This window comes from Ranitomeya variabilis, chromosome 2 (assembly GCF_051348905.1).
Source record: "Ranitomeya variabilis isolate aRanVar5 chromosome 2, aRanVar5.hap1, whole genome shotgun sequence".
NCBI lineage: Eukaryota > Metazoa > Chordata > Amphibia > Anura > Dendrobatidae > Ranitomeya > Ranitomeya variabilis.
In genome coordinates, this window is record NC_135233.1 from 558,021,335 (window position 1) to 558,047,611 (window position 26,277).

At 41.8% G+C, this 26,277-nt stretch overlaps 1 protein-coding gene and 1 long non-coding RNA gene across 3 annotated transcripts in view; both read left to right on the plus strand.

Annotated features, from left to right (window-relative positions):
- The window catches only part of LOC143809713 (uncharacterized), a 484,828-nt gene that overhangs the window by 314,666 nt on the left and 143,885 nt on the right, over positions 1-26,277 (plus strand). The window lies entirely within an intron of this gene.
- Positions 1-26,277, plus strand: part of TOX3 (TOX high mobility group box family member 3) — a 200,006-nt gene that overhangs the window by 131,575 nt on the left and 42,154 nt on the right. For both annotated transcript variants that reach the window (XM_077288209.1, XM_077288210.1), the window contains exon 4: positions 12,450-12,701. In XM_077288209.1, the coding sequence (XP_077144324.1) occupies positions 12,450-12,701 (252 nt within the window). The remainder of the gene's footprint in view (positions 1-12,449; positions 12,702-26,277) is intronic.

Below are 26,277 nucleotides of genomic sequence, written 5' to 3' on the forward strand. Positions count from 1 at the left end.
CACCAACCAGCCAATAAATATTCAGGATCAGATCCATCAGTTACCGTTCATCACGCAATTCCACGCTGGGCACACCAAATTTAAGTCCATCATCCACAAACACTGGACTATACTTCAAGGGGACAAAACTATAGGCGAATTCCTGCCACCTTCACCAAGATTTATATTTAAGAAGGCCAAATCTCTGGGCAGTATTATAGCTCCCACCACAAAACAAGTCTCCAAGCACAGATACATTACGGAAGATCCCACCGGCAGCAAGATAGGCTTCACACCATGCGGATTTTGTTATGGGTGCCGGCACACATCCTTCCACAAAACGTGCCGTTCCACCTTTACAGATTCGGATGACAGGAATGAATACACCATCAGAGACCACATCACGTGCGCTACCTCAAGAGTCATATATGCTATTGAATGTCCGTGCAGAAAACTCTACGTTGGTCGCACCAAAAGGCCCATGATGGTCAGGATAAAGGAACATTTTACTAACATTCAAAAAGGCTTCATGGGCCACCCTCTTTCTCGGCACTTCAAAGAGAGACATGGCAAATCTACCAGGGGCATTACATTTTGGGGAATTCAAAAAGTGAAACAAAATTTAAGAGGGGGCAACGTAATTAAAGCCATGTCCAGGGCCGAATCTCAATGGATCTTCTCCCTAAACAGTCTTGCACCTAAAGGCCTTAACCATGGACTGGAAATATTTGCCTTTTAGGCCACGAGCTTCCCTTCTTCTTCTGCTTTTTTCCTTCATTTTTCTTGTTTTCCTTGGGGCCACGGTACACTGGGTGAAGTATAGTATCACCCGATCCATCGCCCTGGTCTCTGATGGGTTTTTATTGATATCAACTAAACTTTCAATAGGGTTGGCCTAGATATCTCCACTATTTCCCTCTCCAATTTTATTCATCCTATGCATTTGTTTTTATATTTTTTTTTTGTTTTTTTTTGTTTTTACCTGTTTTTAACTAGTACCCATCAACAAAATTATGTATTACCCATTTTTTATTCTAAGTATATATTAAATTGATAGTGTTTACCCTTTATGACTGTTTATCTCCTATTTTTAACTAAATTTATATTAAAGATGTGTTTTTACTAAACTTTACCCATTTGTTGTGACAGCACCGTCCCACTAACTGAACCATAAAGGTAAAAAGAGTCAGGTTGTTCCTATACGTTTTCCATGACATTCACTATCCTACTGAACACATGGTTGCTTTGTGGGCCACGCTTCCCATAATCTTATATAGCCAGCACTCCTATCCGACTTGTATCCAGCAGTGTGCCAAATGGGCGGGCCTGGGCACTTTGAGTGACAACCTTGGAGGGCTAAATATCGGGGCATCCTCGGTAATCGGCAACCCTGAGGAAGAAGGACGCCACTCCTTCGAAACGCGTCGGTTGATCCCTGCGGTACCCCGTACTTTCCCTGAGCTCAGTGACGTCACGCGCTGAGCCCTGCGCCAGCGAGCTCCTCCCTCCACTGGTTCCCGCTCGTATCCAGGGACGCTACCGGCCGGAGCGATCCCTGGCCCTACGGAGCTCCCGCTAGGCACGCTACTCTGCGCTCGCCTCTCCCTGCTTCACCGCCCGCTTGCCCGCACACCTGCCCGACGGACACCACTTTCCGACTGGACCTACAGCCATTACCGCACACCGGACCGCTGCAACAGAACGGTGAGTGCATAATTCGTTCACAGGCTTCTCCAGGCTCACCAGGTTGCAATTTTAACTATCGGTATCTGGTCCATGGTGGCTCCGTGTTGTGCTGGGCTTTGCAGCACTCTTTTTTCTGGCATTTATTTTACTGGCACACTATGCACAACCTAAGCACAGTATTAGGTGCATATCCTTAGTTGTTGTACACTATAGCGCGAACCCATTTTTTTTACATTGATTTTATTCACTAATCGACAGCTGAAGCCCCTCTCTGTCTCGGTTCTTGCAGCTCAGTGTCTTTGTGGGGAGCGCTGGTGTATTACTATATATCAAATATCAATATCCGTTGCCACTGCTGACTGATTTGTTTGCTCGCATAAAGGGGGCCAAGTGGTTCTCTAAGATAGATCTCCGTGGGGCGTATAATTTGGTACGAATTAAGCAGGGGGATGAGTGGAAGACCGCATTTAATACGCCCGAGGGCCACTTTGAGTATTTGGTGATGCCTTTTGGTCTTTCAAATGCCCCTTCAGTCTTTCAGTCCTTTATGCATGACATTTTCCGTGATTATTTGGATAAATTTATGATTGTGTATCTGGATGATATTTTGATTTTTTCGGATGACTGGGACTCTCATGTCCAGCAGGTCAGGAGGGTTTTTCAGGTTTTGCGGTCTAATTCCTTGTGTGTGAAGGGTTCTAAGTGCGTTTTTGGGGTTCAAAAGATTTCCTTTTTGGGATATATTTTTTCCCCCTCTTCCATCGAGATGGATCCTGTCAAGGTTCAGGCTATTTGTGATTGGACGCAACCCTCTTCTCTTAAGAGTCTTCAGAAATTTTTGGGCTTTGCTAACTTTTATCGTCGATTTATTGCTGGTTTTTCTGATGTTGTTAAACCATTGACTGATTTGACTAAGAAGGGTGCTGATGTTGCTGATTGGTCCCCTGCTGCTGTGGAGGCCTTTCGGGAGCTTAAGCGCCGCTTTTCTTCCGCCCCTGTGTTGCGTCAGCCTGATGTTGCTCTTCCTTTTCAGGTTGAGGTCGACGCTTCTGAAATCGGAGCTGGGGCAGTTTTGTCGCAGAGAAGTTCCGATTGTTCCGTGATGAGACCTTGTGCCTTTTTCTCGCGTAAATTTTCGCCCGCCGAGCGGAATTATGATGTTGGGAATCGGGAGCTTTTGGCCATGAAGTGGGCTTTTGAGGAGTGGCGTCATTGGCTTGAGGGGGCTAGACATCAGGTGGTGGTATTGACTGACCACAAAAATCTAATTTATCTTGAGTCCGCCAGACGCCTGAATCCTAGACAGGCGCGCTGGTCGTTGTTTTTCTCTCGGTTTAATTTTGTGGTGTCCTACCTGCCGGGTTCTAAGAATGTTAAGGCGGATGCTCTTTCTAGGAGTTTTGAGCCTGACTCCCCTGGTAACTCTGAACCTACAGGTATCCTTAAGGATGGAGTGATATTGTCTGCCGTTTCTCCAGACCTGCGGCGGGCCTTGCAGGAGTTTCAGGCGGATAGACCTGATCGTTGCCCACCTGGTAGACTGTTTGTTCCTGATGATTGGACCAGTAAAGTCATTTCTGAGGTTCATTCTTCTGCGTTGACAGGTCATCCTGGAATCTTTGGTACCAGGGATTTGGTGGCAAGGTCCTTCTGGTGGCCTTCCCTGTCTCGAGATGTGCGAGGCTTTGTGCAGTCTTGTGACGTTTGTGCTCGGGCCAAGCCTTGTTGTTCTCGGGCTAGTGGATTGTTGTTGCCCTTGCCTATCCCGAAGAGGCCCTGGACGCACATCTCGATGGATTTTATTTCGGATCTTCCTGTTTCTCAGAAGATGTCTGTCATCTGGGTGGTGTGTGACCGTTTCTCTAAGATGGTCCATTTGGTTCCCCTGCCTAAGTTGCCTTCTTCTTCCGAGTTGGTTCCTCTGTTTTTTCAAAATGTGGTCCGTTTGCATGGTATTCCGGAGAATATCGTTTCTGACAGAGGAACCCAATTCGTGTCTAGATTTTGGCGAGCATTCTGTGCTAGGATGGGCATAGATTTGTCTTTCTCGTCTGCTTTCCATCCTCAGACTAATGGCCAGACCGAGCGGACGAATCAGACCTTGGAGACATATTTGAGGTGTTTTGTGTCTGCAGATCAGGATGATTGGGTTGCTTTTTTGCCTTTAGCGGAGTTTGCCCTCAATAATCGGGCCAGCTCTGCCACCTTGGTGTCTCCTTTTTTCTGTAATTCGGGGTTTCATCCTCGATTTTCTTCTGGTCAGGTGGAATCTTCGGATTGTCCTGGAGTGGATGCTGTGGTGGAGAGGTTGCATCAGATTTGGGGGCAGGTAGTGGACAATTTGAAGTTGTCCCAGGAGAAGACTCAGCTTTTTGCCAACCGCCGGCGTCGGGTTGGTCCTCGGCTTTGTGTTGGGGACTTGGTGTGGTTGTCTTCTCGTTTTGTCCCTATGAGGGTTTCTTCTCCTAAGTTTAAGCCTCGGTTCATCGGCCCGTACAAGATATTGGAGATTCTTAACCCTGTGTCCTTCCGTTTGGACCTCCCTGCATCTTTTTCTATTCATAATGTTTTTCATCGGTCATTGTTGCGCAGGTATGAGGTACCGGTTGTGCCTTCCGTTGAGCCTCCTGCTCCGGTGTTGGTTGAGGGCGAGTTGGAGTACGTTGTGGAAAAAATCTTGGACTCCCGTGTTTCCAGACGGAAACTCCAGTATCTGGTCAAATGGAAGGGATACGGTCAGGAGGATAATTCTTAGGTGACTGCCTCTGATGTTCATGCCTCCGATCTGGTCCGTGCCTTTCATAGGGCTCATCCTGATCGCCCTGGTGGTTCTGGTGAGGGTTCGGTGCCCCCTCCTTGAGGGGGGGTACTGTTGTGAAATTGGATTTTGGGCTCCCCCGGTGGCCACTGGTGGAATTGAACTGGTGTGCATCATCCCCTCTGTTCACCTGTTTCCATCAGGATGTGGGAGTCGCTATTTAACCTTGCTCCTCTGTCACTTCCATGCCGGTCAACATTGTAATCAGAAGCCTTTCTGTGCATGTTCCTGCTGCTAGACAACTCCCAGCTAAGTTGGACTTTTGTCCTCGTTTGTTTTTGCATTTTGTTCCAGTTCACAGCTGTAGTTTCGTTTCTGTGTCTGGAAAGCTCTTGTGATCTGAAATTGCCACTCTGATGTTATGAGTTAATACTAGAGTCTTAAAGTAATTTCAGGATGGTATTTTGATAGGGTTTTCAGCTGACCATGAAAGTGCCCTTTCTGTCTTCCTGCTATCTAGTAAGCGGACCTCAATTTTGCTAAATCTATTTTCATACTACGTTTGTCATTTCATCTAAAATCACCGCCAATATATGTGGGGGCCTCTGTCTGCCTATCGGGGAAATTTCTCTAGAGGTGAGCCAGGACTATATTTTCCTCTGCCAGGATTAGTTAGTCCTCCGGCCGGCGCTGGGCGTCTAGGGATAAAAAACGTAGGCTACGCTACCCGGCTACTGTTAGTTGTGCGGCAGGTTTAGTTCATGGTCAGTTTAGTTTCCATCCTTCCAAGAGCTAGTAATTATGTTTGCTGGGCTATGTTCTCTTGCCATTGAGAACCGCAACAATTATGCAAAGCGGTCCTCTGTGGGATGGAAAATCAGCAAACAACAATTCTCTTGTGTTTTTTTGAAACCTTGTATGTTTTGAGCACTCCTTCTGTATCGTTTTTGTCTGGAGAATCAATCTAAACTACATACGGTGTGTTTTGCTAAACTGAGGGGGAACTAAAGGTTTGAAAAAAATAAATGAAAAACAAATGCATATCTCATTGCTCAGCTCTCCAACCACCTGAACACCTTGCTGTCACCCATATGGTGCTTTGTTAATTTGTTGCTGCCACCTGCTTTAACCCCAGGCTTCTTCACCTTAGTTGAGGATTGCCAGCCACAGCTAGGTCCAACACAATCTGACAGAGTGTGCTTCGTAAGGATGTGGCTTACATTGATGATATCACTGCGACCTTATAGCGGGCATGTGCAGATATACCATGCCAAGTCATGGTCAGAAGTCCCAACCTAGAGTGAATATGCTCGGAGTATTAGCATGCAGCGGCATTATGAAGAGGCGCTGAGGACCGTATGAGGGACTGTGAGCAGTGGAGGACAATATTTAATTGTTTTTTTATTTTTTTCCATATCTTATGCTTTTTTATGGGGTCTCATGGTATGGGACACTAAATTTGCAGAGAATAAATTTGCTGTGAATTGAATTTCCCATTGATTTTACCAATTTGAATCTCATCCTATCTGCTTATTTCATACATTAATGTCTAGCCTGTTAGTAATTTTAGTAGCTCTTTTTCAAACGGGAAACTCCACTCAATCAAAACCAAAAAGATTGTTATGATTGTGAAGCAAATCACTTGGGAAAATAGATAACGTACTAAAAACTGCAACTGACCCTGCTAGTTGCTATACAGAGTAGAAATCCTGACCCTACAGTCCCTAGTGGTTCCAGCATGAGCTGAGATAACCCTAACCAAAGACTAGACAATGGCAACTTGGACCAATTCTGCCTGAAAGGCTGTTGATCGCTTCGCATTCCTCCTAAAGAACCCTTACCTACAGAAGGGAAAGTGTGCTGAAATAGAAAATGATTCCAGAGTGAGTAAAAACAAATCACGAAATACAAAATGAGAGATTAAGTTTGTACTGTTGGAGAATATAACACCTACTTCCTAAAAAGAAACAGGAGATAGGTGATGGGTAAAAGCATAAACAGCAGAGAGATAAACCCTAGCTGATCTTTCACTGACTGGCTTAAACTTCAACAGTATGGCTGGACATCTAAATTAGACTATTACCAGCAGGGAGTAATTTTATAAAGCTGCACTTGAAAGGTGATAGTGCAGATAAATGAGTAAATGATAACACTTGGTAACACTTGTTACCCTAAAAAGACCGAAGCAAGGATAACCGAGACTAAACACCTAGAGAAATGGTGTATCCGCTGTGGTTCGGCGGACAGCAAAGCCATCCTCCAAGCACAGGCTCAAAGGTTTGAACCAAAAAGCATGACAAAGATATTATTAAAGATATTATATAGTGTCCTCTTATGACAACAGCTGAATGCATAGATAGCAGTTGCACCTCCATCTACGTTACCACCAATCTCTCTAGCACCGGAAATATTTATTGAAATAATATTTCTAAGGTTTAATTACAGTGGTAATGAAAACAAGTTAAAACGACACATGACAAGAATGAGTGTTTACCCACATTGTTAATGTGATATGTTAGATTTCATTAAGCAGTAATGATGTAGCAAATGAGTCACAAATTACTGTTGCATCTGTTGGAAGACCACATTAGTGCCAAATAACTGAAAATGCAGCCATTGGCTTATGTTCATTTGCCAATTGCGTCTGATCGTGGAGAGATTTGGAGTTTCTGTAATGTGAAAAGTGACACTGTTTTTTGTCTAAGCAAAGATAGAAAAAAAAATCTACACCCCTGTGCGCTGACTTCAGTATAAATTGTGCTTTGCATCAAAGTGATTATTTGAGCCTCAACAGTCTATCCAAATAGCATCTTCCTATAGAATTTCAGGGCTCATCACTCCTGACCTCTAATGACAGCTGACAGGTTGTATATGCAAGCAAAAGGGTTTTTTGTTTTTTTTTGCTTTTTTGGCCACTATACCTCCCTTGTCTAGCTTGCGGTTATTAATTTCTATCATCATTAACAGTTTGAAGAATGACAATGGATTGCAACTAATGAGCTCATTCCTTAGAAGGCATCTTTTTTTTTTTCTTTTTTCTTTTTATCCTATTAACCAGCATGCAAAACTCTATCTCCCGTAATATAAATTGTTTACTGCACAATAGTGGAATAATTATGTTTTATTATTGTTAACAGACATGTAATGAGGACTGCATCTGTCTTGTTTGCTGCCCTACATCATTAATAAGCATATTGTACCCACTGATCTTTAAGTGGTCAGGGTGCCCATTTTAATTATATTAATAATATATTCGTTTGGATAATGACTATTATTTTTCATACTTTATATTTTTTCATGCACTGTTTTATTATATAATTCTAATTTAGCATTTTTTCCCATTCCTACACTTAAGTTACATTTTTAATAATGTTCTAATATTTCTGTTAAGCTGTAAATATTATCTCGGTTGCATTGATTTTAGATGTAGATCTAGCATTTGATTTAGAAGTACAATTTTGTTTCTATATACAAACATGCTTAAATCCATGTAATATATGTCCCTGTATACATAGATCCAAGGGGTAACACTTCTCCTTTTCGGAGAGTGGCATGGCAAGCTTGACATGCGAATGTGAGGAGATTTTTAAGCACAAAGCTCCTCTGGGAAATATGCAAATTGTCTCTTAAGAGGAAGAGGGCAAGAACTTCAGTGCCATCTATAGGAAGTAGCCATCTTTTTAGGATTTAGACTTTTAGGATTGCTACTTCCTATAGGTGGCACTAGAGTTCTAGTCCTCTTCCTCTCTGAAGAGACAATTCCTGTATACATATACATACCAAATAAAATGGCAATAAATATTCCAAACAATAGCTTATGAGCTCACCTTTAACCCCTCTTTTTGACCACCAATATATCTTTTTACTGACCTGAGATCTAGGTGAATAACATCCTCCAAGGGATAAAAACCGGATTAAAACACAGCACCTGTCAACTGTACACTAAAAGTTACACCCTGTTGCATCAGGCACTATCAGTTTTGATACTGACCATGCTCGTTTAACTCCTTAGATGCTACAGTCAATAGTGACTGTGGCATCTAGATAGTTAACAGTTAACAATAGTGTGGGAGCTCCATCTTTAACCTCATTGGTGCTGAAGTCATGATTATGTGGTCGCGATGGTTGCCATGGCAATTCACTACCAAATTGTGGCATTCGAGTTTGGGGTTCAGAAATTAGTAACATTTAAGTGGTAAAATAACATTTTTCTTTCCTTCCTGTCATGCCACTTACTGAAAATCACCTGGAGGGTTGATAAACTACCTGACTGCATTTTTTAATATGTTGAGGGGCATTGTTCTTAAAATGTTTATCACTTTATTGGGGGATTCCAGTATGTAGGTCCCCATGTGTCACTTCAAAATTAAATAAGTCCCTAAAAAATAGCTTTGTAAATTTCCTTGAAAAAAAAAGAAAAATTGCTGATATACATACACACATACACACACGCACATAATTTAGAGTTTGAAAATTCTAATTGTTTTTACATTTTTTAATCAAATTTCAAATTTTTGCTAAATATATTGACCCAGATTTATCAATAATGTAAAGAATAATGTGTCACAAAAAAAGTCTCAAAATCACTGGGATATGGTGAAGTGTTCCAGAGTTATTGCCTAATAAAGTGACAGATCGGATTTGGAATACTTGGCTTTTTCACTAAGGAATTAAATAAAGAAAGATTTTTTACACACAAAGCATGCTCAAAGGCAATTAAACCAGGATATTTGTCATCCACTGTTGAGCAAAAGTGCTTGCTACTCAATTTTGCATGGGGTGCTCGGATATGTACCGAGTATCGCAGGTGCTCGAATGACATAGTCATGTCCCCATCTGTTTTGCAGCCAAAAAAAAAATGCGGGGATTGCCTTCCATACACAGGAAATCCCTGCATGTTTTTTTGGCTGCCTTACGGCTGTGAAACATGAGGAGCATGTCACTCAAGCACCAGATGCAAGGTTGAGTAGCGAGCACTTTCGATCGTCAATAACTTCATCCGAACAAACAGATAACTAAAAGCATGATGTTTCCTTCATCATGGTTCTTACCGTACTGTTCATACTCTGAAATTCAAAATACTTTCCATTAGAAATTGTGATTGCAATTTACAATTTTCACCTTGTCTTTTATTTTGTACAAATCACAGCAAACCTCAATGTTTGGGGCAAATTCTATGGCAAATTAGAGTATGACGTTGTCTAAATTAATGGAGCATTAGTATTGTATAATGAGAGCTATTTTTTTGCTGTAGTTAGGTATCAATAAATGGGCCATTTGATATGCACTAGACCTAATGTATCTGTTGCTGAAACAAACAAAGACAGATGTTGCTAATTAAGCACCCATTAAAACACTGTTAATACTGGTAGACTATTCCAGCAGTATGATAATTGCACTTAAATCTTTGATCAAGAAGATCTGTTTCTGCTGAGATTTCAAAATTTACACAACAAAGATTTATCTTTGAATTTACAGCTTACATGTAAAAAGGCTGCATAACATCACTGGGTATGAGGGTATACATCTACGTCTAGTTATACACCAGGAACATATTGGCACTGCATAAATTATTTTCCCCTTTCACTCACTAGGAGGTGATGTACTCCATGTATGTGGCTATATATACAAGGGGTAGCCAAAAAAAAGAAAATTATTATTTTTTATTCAAGTTAACATCTTGAAAACAATATTACCCTTCAAAGTACTCTCCATTGAAATATTATTATGTATTATTATAGTGCTGTTTATTCCATGGCAATTTACATGTGAGGAGGGGTATACATATTAAAAACAAGTACAGACATCTTAACAATGCAAGTCAGACTGCTATCAAAGGAGAGAGGACCCTGCCCACGAAGACAAACAATCTACAAGGGATGGGTGAGAATACAGTAGGTGAAGGTAGATGGTATACTCTTGTCCCAACATTTTTACTACTCTTTTTAACATTTTATATTCTTCTGTTAATGTTGTTAAAGGGAACCTGTCACTCCCAAAATCGAAGATGAGCTAAGCCCATCGGCATCAGGGGCTTATCTACAGCATTCTGTAATGATGTAGATAAGCCCCCGATGTATCCTGAAAAATGAGAAAAAGACGTTAGATTATACTCATCCAGGGGCGGTCCCACTGTGGTCCGGTCCGATGGGCTTCACGATCCGGGGCCTCCCATCTTCTTACGATGTCCTCTTCTTGTATTCATGCTCCGGCGCAGGCGTACTTTGTCTGCCCTGTTGAGGGCAGAGCAAAGTACTGCAGTACAGTAGTGCGCAGGTGCTGGGAAAGGTCAGAGAGGCCCGGCGCCTGCGCACTGCAGTACTTTGCTCTGCCCTCAACAGGAGAGTATAAAAAACGTTTCTAACATTGGGACAAGTGCATATCATCTAATTGACAGTATGATGAAGGAAATTAATGCTTTCAAGATGTTATATTGAATAAAAGAAATTTGGGGGGGTATCTCCTTGTGGCTATTTAAATGAGGGAGTACTACCATGAAATGAGAATATGTAATACAATGTAATGCATATCTTTTTTTCTATGGCTTGTTAAAGGCCCTACAAGACCAAAATGTTGTGATTTTTTTTGTACTAATAAAATTACCAAAAGGAGGATGTCTGGTGCCCTGGTTCCTAGATTTCTCTGAAATGTAATATCACCATACAAAAAGAAACCAAATTCAGTTAGTTGAAAGTGATAGTCTGTGGAGCATAACTTGATCACATGATGCACCAAGAAAAACATACAACGTGATATCACATAGTTGACGTTATCATATCACACAACACAATATTAGATTACACAGTTTAATAGATTGAGATTACACAGCTTCGTTGATATTCTTTAAGTCTTTTTACATGGCATTGGGTGGACATGGTTTTAATAGCTCATTAATATAGTATCTAATAGTGTTGCCTGCCTAAAAGGGAATAATTGCATTTATAATATTGATAAGTATTTGCATTTATGAAAAACATTTCAATGTACAGTGCCTTGGGAAAGTATTCAGCTCCCTGGAACTTTTCAACCTGTTCCCACATATCATGCTTCCAACATAAAGATACCAAATGTAAATTTTTGGTGAAGAATCAACAACAAGTGGAACTCAATTGTGAAGTTGAACGAAATTTATTGGTTATTTTACATTTTTTGGGAAATTCTAAAACTGAAAAGTGGGGCGTGCAATATTAACCAGTCCTATAGACAAAATTTGGTCTTGTGATGAAAGTCTACAGTCACTCTATGTGATTGAAAATGTCTGAATCATTACAGCACACACCACATGCTGTCAAGATTCTCCAGTGCTGATAGTTGTCCTTCTGCCATTTCACTCATTCTATTCAGCTTCCATCACTCAAGACCCTGGCTTCCAGCTTGACAAGGCCTTCTGAATGACATCACTGTGCCTTGGGCCTTTACTATGTGTCATGTGTTGCAACATTGTGATATAATAACAATTTCCTCAAAGGCGTGGCACACCTTGACATCCAAGATCTTGTCCAGCTGGAAGATGGTGGAAGAGAATTGGAAGAAAGGGAAGAGAAAATGCTCCTAGGAGTGGAAGGCAGGCTACAGGGACAGCAGGACAGTAAAGCAGATAGGAGATATATAAAGTATATATATTTTAAATATTTGCCTGAGCTTCTGTGGTTTAGCAAAATAGTGGATGGCAACTCGCCGTCTTTTTGCTAAATTCACATGGAGCAATTAAAAAATATATATTTTTCTAGAGAATATGAAATTTTCACTCAAATTCGCTCATCTCTGTCATACGAGTTTTTGGCTGACAGATCTCTCATTTGTATGGCTGGCTTTAGAATGGGAAGATGTTTAATGACCAAGACTTATTCTATAACTAGCATATAATTGAGGTTTGTTGTCCTAGAGCTTCTATCATCTTCCACCAATAAATTTTACTAATACTAATTAATATCGAACAAACACATAATGGTTTTTTGTTACCTTACTATATTATGCCCAAAGTTAAAATCTACTAGATGACACTTATCTGCTTCTTGCTTTACAGACATTCCACACTCCGAGTCTTGGTGATGAAGAATTTGAGATACCACCTATCACCCCACCTCCGGAGACCGACCCTTCTCTTGGCATGTCTGATGTTCTTCTCCCATTTCAAATGATGGGTGAAGCTTTGGCTGCCCATGGGAATGAATTTACACCTCAGTTTCCACCTCAAAGTCTAGAGCTCCCATCTATCACCATTTCCCGTAATGTGGTAGACCAAGATCGAACATTGCACTCTAATGGGTTGACCATGGTGAGTTTTGTATAGTAAGTCAGAAAATGTCACCTATAGAAAGTTATTTACTTATTTTTAATAAGACATATAAGTGAATGAATATGGTAAATGACAATTTACAACTGTTATTCTGTATGGTTTTTGAAGAAAATGATTTTGAGGCTGATATGGATTCTGCAATATTTAGAAATGGTCTTGAACACAACCCATGATATATAGACATGATCTGCTGCAATGCATTTAACTTCGATTAAGATATTTCCCTTTATTGGTGATAAATGCATAAGGCCTACTTTATATGTGGCAACATCAATATGAAGCAGATTAGTACATTTCAGCATTGGGGCATTATATGCTGTAATGAAGTTTCCCTTTTCAGTTTCATAAGGAGCCTCTGGGGTCTGGATTCCTACGGAGAGCTTAGAAATGAAATGAATGATAACTATAATCATTGCAGGAAAGCAACAGGATCTAATAATGGCTGGATGTGAAAATTCTAATTAAAAACAAGAACCACTGAGCTATTTACTGTTCTGTTTGAAGTCAAATGTTTGGGAAGACATGAAATTTGTGTGCTTTGTGTAATATTACTGCACATATTCTCTTTGTTTCCTAAGTGTGCAGCGATGTTAACAAATTGGTAGCGTGTTGACTATGTCAAGCCGAGGATGATGATTATGGACAGGCTGGTAGTTTCTCCACATCTATAGGGCCTGCGACTGTATGTCTAAGTAGCACATTTTATAACAGACCTTTGATCAACCCTTTTACAACATATAACGTTCATTTAAGTCATATATTGTGTCCCTGACTTTGATGCGGACTCGCAGGCCATTTCCGCATCTTTCCCGGCAGATGATGACTAATTTAATCAGCCATCATGTGCGTTTTAACAGCCACAGGTTGAGCGGATCTATGGGCGTAGCGGTCAGTCTCTGACAGCTGCACGTAAAATGAGCTGGCAGGGATGTACATCTTTCCAGATGCCAATGGTTCGACATGACAACCGAGTGTCTGATGTAGACCCCCGTCCTTGTCATAACAATTCTCCCCATGAAAGCCAACCTGTATCTGGCATTGTTAGAAGATCATGAATTTCTCTATACATAGCACGGCTGATGCACTACTTTGTACAGCACAAGCGATCAGACAATTGCAGCTTCCAAGTCCCCTAAGGGGACTACTAAATAAAGAAAAAAGTAAAAGTAAAATGTTTTTTAAAAATATGAAAAAAACAAGATTAAATCCACCCCCTTTTGTCCCATTGAAAATTCTACAATTTAAAAAAAGCACACATTTTGGTATCACAGCTTTCGTAAAAGTCTGATCTACCAAAATAGAAAATAAATTAATCCGATCAGTAAACAGCATAAATAGGAAAAAAATTACAGAATTACGTCTTTTTGGCCACCGTAACATTGCAGTAAAATAAAATAAGTGGTGGTCAAAGCATGAAATCTACCCCAAAATTGTATCAGTGGAAAGGTCCACTCAGGGCTCAAAAAATAAGCCCTCACACAGCCCCATTATTGTGAAAACTGAAAATGTAACATGTTCTTGAAAAATGGCGACAGAAGCAAAATTATTTTACAAACTTCATAATTTATTTTCAACACTTTAAATGAAAAAATGCTATACATTGTTGGTATCTGTGTAATGATACTGACCTGGAGAATCGTATTGCCTGGTCAATTTCGCCGTATACTGAACATGATAAATAGATTCCCGAAAAAACAAGGGTGAAATGGCTTAGAATTTTTGACCCATAGAGGTTGGGGGCGTGGCCTGGCTCTGGACATGTGAGGTTGCAGGAGCTTGGAGCTCTCCCAAAGAACCCCTATACAAGCAACTAAAAGCTACTTTTTTGAGGCAATTTTAAAGCTGTATTAACACCAACCGACAGCCTTTACAGCAAACTTCAATTTGAGACCAAAATTGGGTCTCTAACCAGAGCGCAGAAGGAGTTACAAGCAAGTTCTCCTCTGTCTGACTGGGGAGAGATGGGAGCCACCATTTTGGACCCGACGTCTCCTCTGCACTGGGGGACAATCATTGCAGCTCATCGTCTGTGGTGCTGGCTTCCCCTGCTCACTGGGGGCTTGCACAGAAGGAGGACAGAGCGATTCACCCTACAATACTTCAGCGGCTGAGACTGGGATCCATAGCCTTCCCCTCCCTACAGCACAGCGGTACCGGATTGTAAGCTGCATTGAGGCGCCCAGCTGGAGGAGTTACACTGCGGTTACACCGCTGAAGACCGTGGGTAAAGCAGAGGATCGGAGGAGGGGTCGCCCCCTCTACAGCAGCCGGCGTTTCTGAGAGAGCCGCCGTGCAGAGAAGCCAACCCGGCATCTCCCGTGCAGACTAGCGGGGGCGCAACAACACAAGAGCGTGAAAAGAGCCCGGCGTGCTGGCTGAAGAGACTCCGAGACCCAGGACGCAGGAGACTTCAGCCGGAACTGCAGCTCTCTGACCGCAGCATCCAGCAACATCACAGACCAGGAGGAGAAGACCGGAAGAGGTGAGTGCCGCAGGAGGATCCCCTCTCCCAGCGCAGACTTCACCGCACCACCCAGGATCATCAGCACAGCTCCGGAGACAGAAGCCCTGGAGGTGCCGCTCCCGCCTGCCACTGGATCATCAAGACCTGCCACCGCGAGGAACCGGGATCTGCAGCAAACGCTCCTGAGCCTCTCCCAGACCACCGCTGAGGACACCGCTCCTGTCTGCAGTGACGCCGCTGAGCACAGCTGCCAGGAGGACCAGGCGACCCGAGTGCAGCGACGTCAAAGCTCTTTCTGCTCACCGGCTCACTAGGTAAGCCTGACGCTGTGAATCCCCCTAGACCCGATGAGCATAATAACTCAGAGTGGGGGCTCTGTTTGTATGAGTGGGAGCACTGCTGTGGACATAAACTATACCATTTAAAGTGACGGGGTGTATGGACGTACCTAGATAATAAGAGTCAGGGATCAATACTGCGAAATTACTGTGAATAAACGGCAGGGAGCAACCGCTGTGGAACAGCCTTTATTATACTCTTAATAAGCGGGGCCAGCGCTGTGGAACGGTTCTCTGTACTTATAACTGTGCTCCAGCGGGAGTAGACGCTGTGGAACTACTTTGTCCCTGAAAACCGGATGCACAGCAACGCCACCTGCTGTACCCCTCTTTTACTTTGACTGACTGCTTGATTACAGGGAGCCATTGTGGACACCTGAAAGTGACCTCTAAACCCTCAGGGCTGATTTGTCTTTCAGAAGGGATTCCCCTACAGACGCCAGGGGTTCCCCATGTGATAATGAGCATTTGAAAATATAGCTGGAGGGTATTGTCACTCTCGGGGGAGACTATAAAGTTCAACATACATCCTCTAATAATTAAAGGCACGGGAGCCAGGCTGTGGAACTAATCAAGCCACTTTATAAAATGGAACAAAGAAAGGACGCAAAGAAAATTCACCCAAAATAGCAAACAATTTTTACAAGACTCCTTTTCCAGATCCTCAGAGGACATTTCAAGTCTTTACAAGTGAGACCACTCAAGGTCACCTGTCAAAACAATTTCTCTCTCACCTGGTGAAAATAAAGCACTCGGGACCTCTTTCAGTGGTATCCCGAAACCTAGTTCACAAAAATCCCTGACTTCACATTCAACTAAAACTAATACTAATATTCCTCAAAACATCAAAGAGAACAAAAAAAAAACTTCCGTTGATTTGAATACTACCTTTACAGAGTTTTTGGACACCTCCAAGTCCAAAAAAAGATCACATCAGGCAGAGACTCTACCGATTGGCTCTGGTTCTGAGGATTCTGATTTTTTTAGAGACTCTTCCCCTAATGAGAGCCCTGCCACTTGGAGAAGAATTGACTCAAAACTATTGCTGGAGGAGGGGAAATTAGATCCCAATGAGAGTTTTTTTTCAAAAAATCTCTGAACTCATAGACAGGAAACTTGAGGTGGGACTAGAGAAATTCAATAATTCATTTTCCGAGGTATGTGAGAGCATAACAAAGAAACTAGAAATAAGCGAAAAAAAGGTCAAGGATTTAGAAAATAGAACCAAAACTCTTAAATATGAAAATGGAACTTACTAATCTACAATTCAAACTTGCTGATCTTGAAGACAGAAACAGAAGAAACAATATTAAAATTTGAGGCATCCCTGAAGATATCCCACAAACAGGTCTATCTGATTAGACCAAAACACTTTTCAAATCAGCAGTCCCTAACCTAACAGATTAGGATCTATCTAGACAGAATACATAGACTCCCACACCCTCCTAACCTCTCCCCTGACAAACCAAGAGACACTATTCTGAGGATCCACTTCTTCGAAATGAAAGAAAAAGTCCAAAACTTCCTAAGAGATAAAGGTTCATTTTCAGATCCGTACGCCCATATAAAAATTTACGCAGACCTCTCGAAACATACAATAGACGTACGCAGATCCTTCAGGGAGATCACCGCAAAACTGAGAGATAAAGGAATCCAATATAAGTGGGGTCTTCCTACAAAATTACTGGTTTCGTATAGGGGGAAGATAATCCCTCTGATCAGCCCGGATGAAGGCCGAGACTTCCTCAACTTTCTTTCCAAGGGGAGCCTCACAGCTAGACAATCTCTTCTTAACATGGAGCGTAACCTTTGATCTATGACATTCTGAAGGTCTCTAATATACCTTATGGCGAAATTTGGGGTCTCTTTCCACCCGAACTTTCCCCCATATTAGAAGAGATCTCACCAAGAGTGAGATCCTTCAAGAGAACTTTAGTGGATTCTCACACTTTACTGTTTAAGAGATTATATTTCTACTGTTTATATTGTTGATAAATAATTTGTTTTTGTTTGTGCCATCTACCTACAGGATAGAGTTCTAGTTTTGTCTAATGTCCTTAAAATGCCTGTCGTACAATGTCAGAGGTCTCAACAGCCCCTGGAAGAGATATACGCTCTGGAAGGAAATTAAGCAGAGTAAAGCAGACCTCATATGTCTTCAGGAGGTAAAATTAATCGAAGGTAACCACCCCTCCTTCTCACACAAAAAATACCCGCACATTTTCTCATCACTACATCAAAAAAAGAAAGCCAGAGTAATTACTATTGTTAAAGACTCAGTTCCCTTCCAGTTGATTGAGGAAATCAGAGACCCCCAGGGCAGGTTCCATATTTTGGTCTGCCTACTGAATAACAAACCACATACCATTGTCAACATTTACACACCAAATAAAAGTCAAATAAACTTTCTAGTAAAAAAAATCAAAACCCACAAAAAAGGAGATTTACTTTTAATAGGTGACTTCAATATGGTTCCGGATGGACGTATTGACTCCACCTCCTCCAGTCGCCACCTAGCTCCAACCCTCAATAATTGGATCATAGACAACGAACTCTATGATGTTTTCTGTTGTCTCAATTCTTCTTCCCGTGAATTCACCCACTACTCTTCAGTACACAAGACTTCCTCACGGATTGATCTTGTATTAACAGACATTTTCTCCCTGCCCAAATTCAAGGATGTTTCCATCCTTGATAAATCTTTTTTAGATCATTCCCCTGTGTTACCAGAAATCAGCCTAGGACCCCCTACAAATAAGTCATACACATGGAAATGTAACGCTATTCTCCTTAATATTCCTGAATTTAGATCAGGATTAGAAAAAAAACATCAAAAATTACTTCGTAGAAAACTCCACTGAGGGAATTGACCCGTTCACCATTTGGAATGCCCACAAGGCTGTATTAAGAGGCAAACTTATACAGATTTCATCCAGATACAACAAAAAGAAAAGAGAAACCATAAAAAACTTACAAACCCAAATCAGAATAAAAGAAGAGTCCCCAAACAGCCTTTCCTCGCCCTCTTCAGATATTCACCTTGAAATTCTAAAACTTAGACAAAATCTAAAAGCGGCTATTCAATCAGATTATGACTCAGTAATCAAAGCGTCAAAATTCAAAGTTTATTCTTCCTTAAATAAGCCAGCAAAATTTTATGATGAGTAATTTCAAAAAAGAGAGAGTTAAAAATAGAGTCAACAAGATTCAGAACTCACAAGGTGAGACTAAATTCCATCCAAAAGAAATTTCAGACAATTTTGCTGAATTTTATCATAGCCTCTATAATTTGAAATTAGACTCTAACACCCCCCAATCAGACAAAGGAAGTATCAAGGACTTTTTGAAAGATCTCAACTTTCCTAAAAAAGACCCAACAGATTTGGACATCCTTACATCCTTACCTCGCCCTTTAATATTTCAGAAATCGAGTATAATCCATAATTTGAAACCACAAAAATCGCCAGGTCCTGATTGATTTATTAACGAATATTCCAAGATTTTCACAGATGTCTTATCCCCGCATTTAGAACAGATCTTCAATAGAGCATCACACTGTGGCTTCTTTCCCAAGGAAATGCTTGAAGCTACGGTAATCATGATCCCCAAGAGCCAAAGCGACTCTGACAGAGTCCAAAACTACAGACCCATCTCTCTCAAAAATTGCAATTTAAAAATTTACTCCAAGATACTTGCAGAGAGACTGAAAGGCATTCTCCCCAAGCTGATCCATAACGATCAGCTAGGATTCATCGAAGGTAGACAGACCTCAGATGGGACTAAGAGACTCATCAACATCATCAACAAAATAAATACAACCCAAGTCCCCTCGATAATAATCACTCTAGATGTGGAAAAAGCATTTGATAGAGTAAATTGGGAATTCCTTAGAGCTGTTTTGACTTGCTTTGGCTGTTGCGACAGATCAATCACATCTATCTTTGCTCTTTATGCTTTTCCGAATGCGAGGATATATATTAATAACCAAATGTCCAAATTTTTTTCAAGTAGTAATGGTACCAGACAGGGATGTCCATTATCACCCCTTTTACTTGCATTGGCCATAGAACCATTGGCGATCAAAATTAGAAACAACAAACTAATCTCAGGTATCAACACTTCCAACCGCCAATATAAAATCAGTCTCTTTGCAGATGACTTGTTGCTTTCCCTCTCGGATCCGATAACCTCGACTTTAAACTTGATAGAAATCCTAGATTTATTTTCTAGAGTGTCATCCAAGCTTATTTTTTTAGCAATCTTATAAAGCAAAGACTTAACTGGTTTGACAATTCAACAAATCCAGCCTGGCTGGAACTAGAGGTTCCCAACAACAATAACCGACCCCTAAAAAACTATATATATGACAAAATATTTAAATCTAAATCTCCCACTTTTTCACACCCCATCATAGGGGCTATTTCCGCCGCATGGGTTAAACTCGCTAAACCTAAGAGAGGCATAAACAAATCAGACTTAGTAAATAACTTTCCACTTCCATTACTCGCGGGCATTTACAACTCCCACTTCCCATCAAATTGGTCACAACTAGGCATTAAGACTGTTAAAAATATCTATAACGACAATTTTATTAGCTTTGAAAAATAAAAAAAAAAGTTTGACCTCCAGCCCTCAGATTTCATGTCTTATTTTGTTCTAAAGGAACAAGTCAGTAAATTCATAGGTAGACCATACCTGAAGGCGGAAATGGCAACTCTACTTCTCAACAACACACTCCATAAGATTTTTTGGAGCACGAAATTCCTTTATAATCACTTCAATAATGACACTAACTTAACTAAAAACTCCTATCTAATCCACTGGGAGAAAGATCTAAGAACCTCAATTAGTGAAAAAAATTGGGAAAGGGCCATAAATAATTCTTATTCCTCCAATATTTCATTAACCCTCCACGAATCCTTCTATAAAGGTACCGTCACATTAAGCGACGCTGCAGCGATAGCGACAACGATGCAGATCGCTGCAGCGTCGCTGTTTGCTCGCTGGAGAGCTGTCATACAGACCGCTCTCCAGCGACCAACGATGCCGAGGTCCCCGGGTAACCAGGGTAAACATCGGGTTGCTAAGCGCAGGGCCGCGCTTAGTAACCCGATGTTTACCCTGGTTACCAGCGTAAAAGTAAAAAAAACAAACAGTACATACTCACCTGCGCGTCCCCCAGCTTCTGCTTCCTGACACTGACTGAGCTCCGGCCCTAACAGCACAGCGGCTTTCACTTTCACTTTAGGGCCGGCGCTCAGTCAGTGTCAGGAAGCAGACGCTGGGGGAGGTATGACGCTGGGTGAGTATGTACTGTTTGTTTTTTTTACTTTTACGCTGGTAACCAGGGTAAACATCGGGTTACTAAGCGCGGCCCTGCGCTTGGTAACCCGATGTTTACCCTGGTTACCAGTGTAAAACATCGCTGGTATCGTTGCTTTTGGTGTCAAACACAACGATACACGGCGATCGGACGACCAAATAAAGTTCTGGACTTTATTCAGCGACCAGCGACATCACAGCAGGATCCTGATCGCTGCTGCGTGTCAAACTAAACGATATCGCTAGCGAGGACGCTGCAACGTCACGGATCGCTAGCGATATCGTTTAGTGTGACGGTACCTTTAGATGTTGGCAAGATGGTATCTTACACCAGTAAGACTGTCACATATTAACATTATGCAATCTTCCTTTTGTTGGAGGGAATGTGGTTACCCAGGAAGCTTAGTGCACATATTCTGGAGCTGTCCAAAAATTAAACCTCTATGGAGACAGATATCCATCTACTGTATATAAACAAAATCCTTAACAGAGAGTTGACTCTCACCCCTCAAATGGCTTTACTTTCCATTGATTTGGACAACATTCACCCTTCATTGAGATATGTGGTTAATACATGTCTTATTAGTCACAAAAAATTTGATAGCTTTCTATTGGAAAAAGAAAATGGTGCCGGGACTCTCTGACATTGTCGATAGACTCCACCTTCACAACTCCTTGGAATATAGATTTGCAGTAATAAATGGTAATCTATCCAAATATACTTTAAAATGGGATAAATGTTGTTCCCTCAAATCTCAAATCTAATTTGCTAGGTAGTCACTTGTATCTGATATTTTGTTTGTTAATATTTTCTCTTTTGGGGTATTTTACCCACTGATAACCCTGTTATAACTGTGTTTCTGAACGTGACTTTAGGTTTTATTGTTACTATTGTCAAAGATTCTATCCATTTAGGATTAACTTATGGTTTTAAGTTACTCATGTAGACACTACTTGAATTAAAGTTCTCCAGTTTACCCTCTGTCCCCTACCCATTTACCCTCCCTCTTTCCCCCCTCCCTTTTTATTTCCTTCATCTCATATTTTCCTCATATAAAACTATAAAATTCCTCACTGTTGTATGTTTCAATTTTTGAAAGTTTCAATAAAAATGTTTGAAAAAGAATTTTTGACCCATTTTCCACTGAATCACATGATAAATTGAATGGTGTCATTCAAAAGTACAACTTGTTCCTTGTCAAAAACAAGCCCTCATAGAGCAAATTTGACCGGAAATAGAAATGTTATGAAAAAAATGGAAAATTTGACGAACTTGGCGGTCATATGTATATTTTTTTTACTTAAATGCAAGTAATTGGGCTAGAAACAATTTTTGTAGCTTGGTTTAAATAAATTAGTAGTTTTCATTTTATAGTTCGTGTGGCACTGTCTATTGTGGCAGTAAAATTAGGTAACTGAGAATCCGTAAGCATGCTTGGACAGTCTAAAGCCGGAGGTTTGTAACCCTGCCTTTTTTTTTTAGATGATTTATGGCCACAAACTTCATCAAAGTTGAATGTGCAGGGAAACACAGAGCCACAATTTTTTAAAGTGACCCAATTGCAAAATGATTTTTAGCCGAGTTATATGCATCTCAGTAAAAAATAAAGATGTCCTGTTTTCTCCGGTTTTCAGCACCATTCCCGTCCCACGTGAATGTTCCTCTCCCACTCACACAAGGAACCGTTCTGTGGGGCGATGATACCTCCTTCATTGTAAGTTTATGAAGCTTCAGAACAAGGTTCCATAGACTTACACGATGAAAGCAACATCCGGCTCACACATAAACCTCATGGGGAGCCGTTAAGTTTGTTTGCAGGTCAAATGCACAAAAAGTACACCGAAGCAAAGCTGGAAACTAGTGAGCCCGGCAAATGGTAAATATATTAACACGCTAACAGTTAATCACTTAGATAATTAGGATAGTTTCGGTGATACAATTTTTGTAGGGGCTTTTTCTTTAATCCCTCCACAACGTCCTCCATACATGCACAGCGCAAGTCGGAAGCGAGTGTATGGAGTGGGTATATGGGGTGAGCTGGTCCCATGCTTGGCAGGTAATGGCTGTGTTGCAGCCAGGACCTGCCACTAACAATTGTTAAACTGTTAAATGCAGCTGTCAAGCTCTGATAGGGGCATTAACAACACACCTTCAAGGGGGCACAGCATCTATATGCCCATTGGCGCTCTTGTGACGTGATCGCAGGTCACTCATGGATTGCTATGACAGCAGGAGGTGTGTTGAAGACCTCCGTTCTTGTCATTACATAACTCCCTTGAAACTCCACCTGTGGCCAGGCCTCTAAGGAGACCACAGTATTGCTGCATATCCTAAAAGTGATCAGGGACTAACGAGTACAGTGAAAAAAATTTTAAAAATGAAGAAAATAGTTCAAATCACCCTTCATTTCCTCCATTAACCCCTTCCCGACCTTTGACGCCACGTAGGCGTCATGAAAGTTGGTGCCAATCCGACCTGTGACGCCTATGTGGCATCATGGAGGGATCGCATTCCTGCAGATCGGGTGAAAGGGTTAACTCCAATTTCACCCGATCTGCAGGGACAGGGGGAGTGGTGCTTCAGCCCAGGGGGGGGGTGGCTTCACCCCCCCGTGGCTACGATCGCTCTGATTGGCTGTTTTACTTTCAACAGCCAATCAGAGTGATTTGTAATATTTCACCTATGAAAATTGGTGAAATATTACAATCCAGCCATGGCCGATGCTGCAATAGCATCTGCCATGGCTGGAGACCCCGATCTGCCCCCCCACCGCCACCGATCTCCTCCTCTCCATCCTGTCATGTCCCCTGATCCCCTCCGTCCTCCTGTCTGCTCCCCCGTGCTCCAATCCCCCCATGCTCTGATCCCACCCCCCATACTTACCGAGCTCCGATGTCCCTCCTGGTGTCCGTCCGTCTTCTCCATGGGTGCCGCCATCTTCCGGCCGGCAGATTCTTTCCAGGTACATTTTGATCGCTATGATAGGTTCTATCACAGCAATCAAAATAAAAAATAGTAAATAAACCCCCCTTTATCACCCCCATAGGTAGGGAACATAAAAAATAAAGAAAATATATTTATTTTTATTTTTCCACTAGGGTTAGGGCTAGGGTTGCACTTAGGGTTAGGGTTGCAATTAGGGTTAGGGTTGCAATTAGGGTTGGGGATGCAATTAGGGTTAGGGTTGCAATTAAGGTTAGGGTTGCACTTAGGGTTAGAATTAGGGTTAGGGTTACAATTAGGGTTAGGGGTACAATTAGGGTTAGGGATAGAATTAGGCTGTGCACACGGTGCGGATTTGGCTGGGGATCCGCAGCGGATTGGTCGATGTGGATTCGTAGCAGTCTTCCATCACATTTACAGTACCACTTAAAACCTATGGAAAACCAAAACCGCAGTGCCCATGGTGCGCAAAATACCGCGCAGAAACGCTGCATTGTATTTTCTGCAGCATGTCAATTCTTTGTGCGGATTCTGCAGCGTTTTACACCTGCTCCATAATAGGAATCCACAGGTGAAATCCGCACAAAAAACACTAGAAATCTGCAGTAAATCCGCAGATTAAGTGCAGTGCGTTTTACCTGCGGATTTTTTCAAAACCGGTGCAGAAAAATCCACACACAAATCCACAACGTGGGCACATAGCCTTAGGGTTAGGGTTGGAATTAGGGTTAAGATTAGGGTTAGGGGTGTGCTGGGTTTAGGGTTAGACTTGTGGTTAGGGTTGGGATTAGGGTTAGGGGTGTGTTGGGGTTAGGGATGGAATTAGGGTTAAGATTAGGGTTAGGCTTGTGGTTAGGGTTGGGATTAGGGTTAGGGGTGTGTTGGGGTTAGGGATGGAATTAGGGTTAAGATTAGGGTTAGGCTTGTGGTTAGGGTTATGGTTAGGTCTGGGATTAGCGTTAGGGGTGTGTTAGGGTTAGGGTTGTGATTAGGGTTATGGTTAGAGTTTGGATTAGGGTTAGGGGTGTGTTGGGGTTAGTGTTGGAGTTAGAATTGAGGTTTATGCACATCAGGGGGTCTCCAAACGCGATATGGCGCCACCATTGATTCCAGCCAATCTTGCGTTGAAAAAGTCAAATGGTGGTCTCTCCCTTCCGAGCCCCAACGTGTGCCTAAACAGTGGTTTACCCCCACATATGGGGTGCCAGCATACTCAGGACAAACTGGACAACAACTTTTGGGGTCCAATTTCTCCTGTAACCCTTGGGAAAATAAAAAATTGCGGACTAAAAAATTATTTTTGAGGAAAGAAAAATTATTTTTTATTTTCACGGCTCTGCGTTATAAACTTCTGTGAAGCACTTGGGGGTTCAAAGCGCTCGCCACACAACTAGATAAGTTCCTTTGGTGGTCTAGTTTCCAAAATGGGGTCACTTGTGGGGGGGTTCTACTGTTTAGGCACATCTGCAAACGCAACGTGATGCCCGCAGATCATTCCATCAAAGTCTGCATTTCAAAACGTCACTACTTCCCTTCTGAGCCCCGGCGTGTGCACAAACAGTGGTTTACCCCCACATATGGGATATCAGAGTACTCAGGACAAACTGGACAACAACTTTTGGGGTCCAATTTCTCCTGTAACCCTTGTGAAATAAAAAATTGCGGGCTAAAAATCATTTTTGAGAAAAGAAAAAATATTTTTTATTTTCACGACTCTGCGTTATAAACTTCTGTGAAGCACTTGGGGCTTCAAACTGCTCATCACACATCTAGGTTAGTTCCTTGGGAGGTCTAGTTTCCAAAATGGGGTCACTTGTGGGGGAACTCCAATGTTTAGGCACACAGGGGCTCTCCAAATGCGACATGGTGTCTGCTAACAATTGGAGCTAATTTTCCATTCAAAATGCCAAATGGCGTGCCTTCCCTTCCGAGCCCTGCCGTGTGCCCAAACAGTGGTTTACCCCCACATATGTGGTATCAGCATACTCAGGACAAACTGGACAACAACATGTGGGGTCCAATTTCTCCTGTTACCCTTGGGAAAATAAAAAATTCCGGGCTAAAAAAATCATTTTTGAGGAAAGAAATTTTTTTTTAATTTTCACAGCTTTGCGTTATAAACTTCTGTGAAGCACTTGAGGGTTCAAAGTGGTCACCACACATCTAGATTAGTTCCTTGGGGGGTCTAGTTTTGAAAATGGGATCACTTTTGGGGGAGCTCCAATGTTTAGGCACACAGAGGCTCTCAAAACGCGACATGGTGTCCGCTAACGATTGGAGCTAATTTTTCATTCAAAAAGTCAAATGGCACTCCTTCCTTTCCAAGCCTTACCGTGTGCCCAAACAGTGGTTTACCCCCACATGTGAGGTATCAGTGTACTCAGGAGAAATTGCCCAACAAATTTTAGGATCCATTTTATCCTGTTGCCCATGTGAAAATGAAAAAATTGAGGCTGAAAGAAATGTTTTGTGAAAAAAAAAAGTACT